The sequence below is a fragment of the Zingiber officinale genome, unplaced genomic scaffold, assembly GCF_018446385.1.
Source record: "Zingiber officinale cultivar Zhangliang unplaced genomic scaffold, Zo_v1.1 ctg98, whole genome shotgun sequence".
NCBI classification, from domain to species: domain Eukaryota; kingdom Viridiplantae; phylum Streptophyta; class Magnoliopsida; order Zingiberales; family Zingiberaceae; genus Zingiber; species Zingiber officinale.
This window is the reverse complement of record NW_024589990.1, coordinates 41,624-48,585: the sequence shown is the minus strand read 5'-3', so window position 1 is coordinate 48,585 and position 6,962 is coordinate 41,624. Positions and strand designations below refer to the sequence as shown.

The 6,962-nt window shown below is 36.4% G+C and overlaps 1 protein-coding gene across 1 annotated transcript; it reads right to left on the bottom strand.

Moving 5' to 3' along the window:
• Nucleotides 1–4,162: 4,162 nt before the first annotated feature.
• Nucleotides 4,163–6,410, bottom strand: LOC122037861 (zinc finger BED domain-containing protein RICESLEEPER 2-like). The gene is made up of 4 exons (XM_042597318.1): nucleotides 6,192–6,410; nucleotides 4,783–5,604; nucleotides 4,362–4,674; nucleotides 4,163–4,275 (listed from the first exon to the last, which is right to left on the bottom strand). The coding sequence occupies exons 1-4, from the start codon at nucleotides 6,408–6,410 to the stop codon at nucleotides 4,163–4,165; spliced, it is 1,467 nt and encodes a 488-aa protein (XP_042453252.1).
• Nucleotides 6,411–6,962: the final 552 nt, after the last annotated feature.

Sequence of the window (6,962 nt, the reverse complement as noted above, 5' to 3'; positions counted from 1 at the left end):
ATAGCTTTCTACAAAAGATTAAGTGAAATGTTTGATATCTTTCCTTATTTGTAGTTAAAAGGAAGATTTTAATTTTTGATAAAACTTTTCTTTTTTGTAACCATCTTCATGATTTAAAAGAGAGTTTTAAAATTAAATCTTTCCTATTATAGTTTCTACAAAAGATTAAAAAAAGATATGATATCTTTCCTTATTTGTAGATTGAGAGGAAGATTTTAATTTTAAAGAAAACTTTCCTTTTTGGAAATCATCCACATGTTTTAATAAGAGAGATTTTAATTTATAAAATTTCCTATTATAACCAACCATGAAGGGAAAATTAATAGAGAAATTTTATTTATAAAATTTTCGGAAACAAATAAGGAAGTTTTAATTTTGTGTTTAAAACTTGCCTTATTTGGAGCAATTGATGTGGTCGGCTATGATAAAGGATTAAAGGAAATTTTAATTAAATTTTCCTTTCATTGGCAAAGAGAATAAGGAAGTTTTATTAAAACTTTTCTTATTTGCCAAGAACAAGGAATATAAAAGAGAGGGTAGAGGTGCCTCACCTAATAACCTATCATCTATTATTCCTCTCTCTTTTCTTCCTTGGTGTAGCCGGCCCTATTCCTCTTCTCCTTTCTTCTTCTTGTGGCTGAACCACATCATCTCTTGGAGCTCTTGTGGTGGCCGGATTTTGCTTGGAGAAAGAGAGAAAGGAGGTTTTGTTTCTAGCATCCCTTAGAGCTTGGTGGTGGTGGCCAAACCTTATCCTTTCTTAGAGTTATTGAGGTGGTCGAATCTTGCTTGGAGAAGAAGGTAGCTTGGGTGGATTCTCATCTCGGTAGATCGTCGCTCACATGACGTCCAAGATAAGAAGAGGAATACGATAGAAGATCAAGAGGTTGTTGCTTACAAAAAAAGGTATAACTAGTAATTCTATTCGGCATCATACTAGTTTTCTTTGTATAGATTTTGAAATACCAAACACAATAGGCATATGATTCTAGGTTTCAAATTTGTGATTTGAGTTTGTGTTCTTTTCTTTTCTTTTTCGATCTTGTGATTCGATTGTTCTTATTGGTTAAACCTAGGGTTACTATAAGGAGATTGAATATTGAATTTCTTTAAAAGGCTTTGTCAAGGAAGTGGTGGATGATCCCATAACCAAGAAGGCCTAGTGCCTCGCCATGTTTAACCTGGAAGTCAATTTTAGAAATAAATATTTAATCAACTTTGTAACATGGATGGACTTGGATTAATAATGTTAAGCATCGTTTGCGATCCAAGTCTAAACCTCTAAGAACAGATAAGTTAAATTTGGAATCAATAATGTTAAGTTCCACTTGCGATTTCTAATTTAATTTCTAAAGAACACAATAGGTTGTTAGGAATGGTTCAGGACTTGTACAAAATTTTTATACAGGGGAACCAGTACGATATTTCGAGTATCAACCAACACAAGGCCCCTAGCTCATCACCTTTAGTAGTGGTTTTAATAAGGGCCCAATAAAATAAGGTGAAAAGGAGGAGAGCAACACCCTATGTGTTGTGCATCTGATTGGGAACAAAGCCTTGAGGACTCGATAAAACTTGATCGGTTGGCCTCTCTAAGCTGCTAGAGAAGAATGCTTATGCTAGGGGAACTATGCCCTTGGAGTCGGGGAAACCCAACTAGCTAACCTTTCTGAGCTGGCAAAGAGGAATGTTTGTTTTGTGGGGAGTTGAACCCCTAGGGTTCGGGAAACCCAACTGGCTAGCCTTTCTAAGCTGGTGGAGAGGAACATTTGCGTTGTGGGGAGTCGAGCCCTTGGGGTCAGGGAAACCTAAACAGATGGCTTCGTCAACCTGGTAGAGAGAAACATTTGTGTTATGGAGACCTGACCCCCTGGGGTTGAGGAAACCCAACCGACCAGCCTCTCTGAATTGGCAAAGAGGAATACTTGTGTTGGGGGTGATCCTTAGAACCGAGGCAGTTCGATCAGCTTAGTTACCCATGATGATCCGATTGGTGACTCACTCCAATTGGTCCATTCTATACTTTGACCTCCACGTCAACCAAAAGATTAGTTTCCCTGATGGCCTAATCAGTGACTCATTCCAATTGGTCCATACTATACTTTGACCTCCACATCAATTGGGAGATTGACTTTCTGATTCCATGTGGAGGTCAGCAACATCCGTCGTATCACCGATCTTTAACCTTTAAGCGGCGGCCAAACAAGCATGCTTAGGGGAGATCTCAGTGACCTCAAATCTATCAACTTCGTAGGTTTCACACTTGAAATCATGACCACAGGGCTTGATGCCCGATAAGGTCCCATCGCAACAGAGGAAGCCAAATCCAACCCCCTCCAAAGTCATAAGATAGAGGGGTTTCCTAATGGAAAGCGTCGAATCAAGGTTTTGTATCATCGATACAACTTGAACTAGGGGTGGCAATTCGGTTCGGGTTCAGATTGACGGGTTCGGGTTGGCAGGTTCGCGGGTTGGCAAACAACAACCTGAACCCGACCTGATTATAAATTCGGGTCAAATTATTCAACCTGAACCTGATCTGTTTATTTGTGTTTGACCCGAACCCGATCCGAACCTGACCCGTTTGACCCATTTGACCCGTTCGACCCGAATTCGATAAAGAAATTTTATATATTAAATTTAAAATTACATTTATCTGGGAAGCACGCATTTATTAGAACCTGTGGCATAACCGTCATAAACGAGCCTGAATTGCAATTGATTATATGATATTTCGGTGACCAAGTACTTGTCTGTAGATGACAACTTATGCAAGACTGCATCTTTTCCTGATTCACAGATGAAGTCTGTAGGCAAAACGGGTAGCCAATATCGTCAAGGATACCGCAAGAGGAAGAGCAGCTTTTATTTTGAGATCTACCGAGCAAACACCTGTAAGAGTGGTGAGAAAGAAAAAGACTAGAAGAGAAGTGAAGAAGGACGATGCTGGTGCCTGGTGTAGATCTTTTCATGATCTCTCTCCCTCTGTAATTCAATTCCTAGTATAATATAATTGCGTTGTTACTAAATTGGTATCTATGCTTTAAAAAGAGCAACATACAGTTGTAGTTCATGATCACAAGCTAGGGGCTCACATGGATTCTTAATTTCTTATCCGTCAGAGTCAACCAGTAATTAATGAGCAAGTCTTCTGATATTGATCCGTGGACTTAAGGCAAGCAAACATAGGCAATGTATTTCGTTCATAGACAATAAATAAAATAGCTCGATCTATTTAGTAGCTCTTTAATCACCAATTGCGTCAGTTTATCCATTTAATCCGATTAACTGTCTAATGGTTCCTATTAATGTAAAGAGCAGATGACTTAGAAGAAAGTCCTAATGCAATCATATTATCAGCACAAACAAAGTCATGATCATTAGAAAACCCATTGACATGGTAGAAACAAACAAACACATGTATCTCCAACAGATCCAAATCGAATTTCATTTTGCTTAAAGCAGATACATCTATGATTACATGAACATAGACAAAAGGTGATGATGATATAACCAACTAGACAATAATAATGAAAACATCTAAAACCAAGAGGGAGTTACCTAAATTGTCAAAATCAACTCACACGGGCTCCTGTAAATTAGTGGAAGTTAAAAAAGACAAGCAAATTTGCAACAAATTAGATAGAATTTACATTCACAACTCCATAGACAAGCAAAGTACTAAGAAAACTTTAGTTCTTTAGAAACATGAGTGGATGGATTGGCCAAAATAAAATCTATTTTGAACTTCATTCTTGGATAACAAGCTTACCAGTCACCACCTCAGAACAAGCTCACCAGTCACCACCTCTTTTCTTATGAACTTAGCTTCAACCTTCAAACAGAGAGAAGGAAAGAATCGTTATATGTTTCAAGTTGGACCTGGAAGAACCTCTAAGAATGATCAGTCTAAAGGAAAGGAAAACTTAAAAAATATTTTAGATATTTTGATTTTTGAGTAGAAGAGGATCAACAATTCAACATTAAACCTTTGAACAAAATGTACTGTACTCCTCTATCCATTGTGGCAATTCAAAGTAGCAAAGTTAATTATCCAAATAGAACAACAATACAACATCAAATTCTAGACCAAAAAAAGTTTTATGAAATAAAATTATGATGCAAAGATTAATGAAAAGACATTAACTCACTAATTATCTAATCACCCAATATTTGAATTTGCACCTTCCATCAAACTAGATTCCGCTTCACCTTTGTTGAGATCCAAAGTCATAATGTCTTGAGTTACATCTTCCAATTTGACCAGAGATATATCTACACGAAAAACGGAAAAAGAAAGGAAAAAATTACAATACAAATACAACTTTAGATTAAAAAAATTATAACTCTGGAAAATTTACAGTTTTCTCCAAAGAGCCAATCTCTACTGCATATTAAGGCTCCAACAACTTGCGGAGACATTGAACTACGATATTGGTCAAGAATTCTACCACTAAGACTAAAAGTCGATTCAGATGCAACTGTTGAAACTGGAACAGCAAGAACATCCCTAGCTAATTTAGCTAACTCTGGATATCTAAATTGTTGAGATCTCCAAAACTCAAGTACATTAATTGAAGATGTTCTTTTACTTCTTGGTTCATCTAAATACATCTCCAATTGACTTTTTTGAGCACTGACAGCAAACTCAAAATCCTCAAATTCATCAAATTCCTAGCATATCAAGACAATAAAATATTATATTTGATAAAAATAATTCAAAACGATCAAAATGCTCATCATTCTAAAATTACTATTAACATTAAAAACTGAATATCATACCTTGAAAACATTTGAAGATTTTTTACTAATATCATCCTGAAATGTAAGAGCATTGACCTCTTTGCTTCCTTGAGAATGTGAAGATGATGCTGCACTAGTATTTGAATCTTTCATATACTCACCAAAAATACCAAAAAGTGTTTCTCTAACTTTCATTAATTCCCGAGACCCAGAACCATAAAGCTTTCCATAACTAAATTCAACAAACTGAAACTTGTACCGAGGATCAAATATCACAGCAATTGCAAATAAAACATTGAATTCACACCAATATTTGTTGAATTTGACAAACATTTGATCAGCTATCTTCTTCATATACAAATCCTGACTAGATGACTCTTCATGTAACTTCAACTGAATTACAAAGACATGAGGAAAGTACAAGTTTGATGTTGGATAACGAGATCCAGAAAAGTCCACAGTTGCATTATGAAAAACTTCAAGAAATCCACATATTTTTTTAACTCTTTCCCACTCTTCTGCAGTTGGACAACTTTGAAAATTAGAATCACTCAATTGAAGATGGCAAAAAGCAAGACGATAGTAAAGAGCACTAGAAAGCATTCTATATGTAGAATTCCATCTAGTCGGAACATCTTGCATTAATGCTCTTTTAGAATCTAGAGAAGTTTGGAAAACACAATTCTTGAACTTTTCCTTTCTTCCTTGAGAACCCTTAACATATTTCACAGATTCTCTAATTTTATCCACGGCAATGTCAATCTCTTTCAAACCATCTTGTACAATCAAATTGAGAATATATGCACAACATCGAACATGAAACAAAGTTCCATCAAAGATCAAAGCATTCTTTAACCTAAGCTGAGTTTTAAGTATTTCAACGCAAACATCATTCGCACTAGCATTATCCAAAGTGATAGAAAACAACTTCTTTTCAATACCTCAATCACAAGCCAAACTATAAATCTTTTCAGCCAAAGCAACCCCTGTATGTGGAGGTGGAATATAGGAAAAATTCAAAATTCTTTTTTGCAACACCCAATTCTTGTTTACATAATGTGCAATCAAACTCAAGTACCCATCAGTTGCAATAGAAGTCTATGCATCAGAGGTTAAACATATTCTACCAGGGCATGCAAGTAACTCAGTACGCAGTCTATTAAATTCAACACCATAAATCTTCTTAATGTCAGACTTTACAGTGTTTCTAGAGAAATGGCAAACTCTCAGTTCCAAGTACTTAAAGATATTCCACATTCCTTCATATTCAACAAAAGAAAACGACAAATCATGTCTCAAAATTGCATGCACCACTAACTCCCTAAATTTATCTTAACTAAAGGTTGTTCTTGTGGTTAAGCACGGACCTTCATCCGTAGCAATTATGTATTGTCCAATTTCTTTTGTAGTCATTCTCACACATTTTTTAATATGACGATGTAAATTACCTGTACCACTTTTGCTATCAGCTGCATACTTAGCCCCACACTTGTTGCATTTGCATTTGAGTTTCCCGTCTGAATTTCGAGGAAGCATACTAAAGTGTGACCAAACTCCAGATGAAAGTCTTCTCTTTTTTGTTGACTGTTGAACTTTTTTCGCCTTATCTTTATGGCAAGAAGATTGCGAGCCTTGTGGTATTTCTTGAATTGAATCCTCAATGCCATCTTCAATATCCATTAAAATTTCATCTTCTTCGTTCCTTTCCATATTTTAGTATTTTACCTACAAAATAATTTTCAATAAAAAAATATATCAGTAATAAAAACAAAGAAGACAGAAGACAACTCAACTAATCAAGCTTAATTCAAGCCACAAAAGACAACTCAAGCTTCTAACAGAGAAGACATAGAAGACAACTCAAGGTTAATTCAAGACATTCAAGTCAAAAGAGAAATCAGAAATGGGGTGAATCGTGATGATACCTTTCTCGTTAGGTGGTCGTGACGATATCTAGGGCTTATCTTGGACATCGCCGCGTCGTGGCTTCGACATCGATGGTCGTCGCGTCGGATCATCAACGTCAAGGGCATCGAGGCATCTGGGGGTCAACATTTTGAACTCTAGGTTGTCGTGTTGGGGACTCGGGGCTAGGTCATCGTGGCGTTGGAGCATCAGCCATCGGCGAGTGGAGAGCTCTGAAGAAGGGTGAAGAACTGAAGAACAGAAGAAGAATCAAAGATTGGAAGATGAAAACTGAAAATATTCTCGCGCCGTTG

Bases quoted from the DNA above. Each gene is read 5' to 3' on its own strand.
- LOC122037861 (XM_042597318.1), bottom strand. From the start codon at position 6,410: ATGGCATTGAGGATTCAATTCAAGAAATACCACAAGGCTCGCAATCTT. The intron at 4,675-4,782 runs GTATGATATTCA...TTGATATGCTAG, and splicing joins AATCTTCAAATGTTTTCAAG to GAATTTGATGAATTTGAGGA. The intron at 4,276-4,361 runs GTAAATTTTCCA...TTTTTCGTGTAG, and splicing joins TTGGCTCTTTGGAGAAAACT to ATATATCTCTGGTCAAATTG.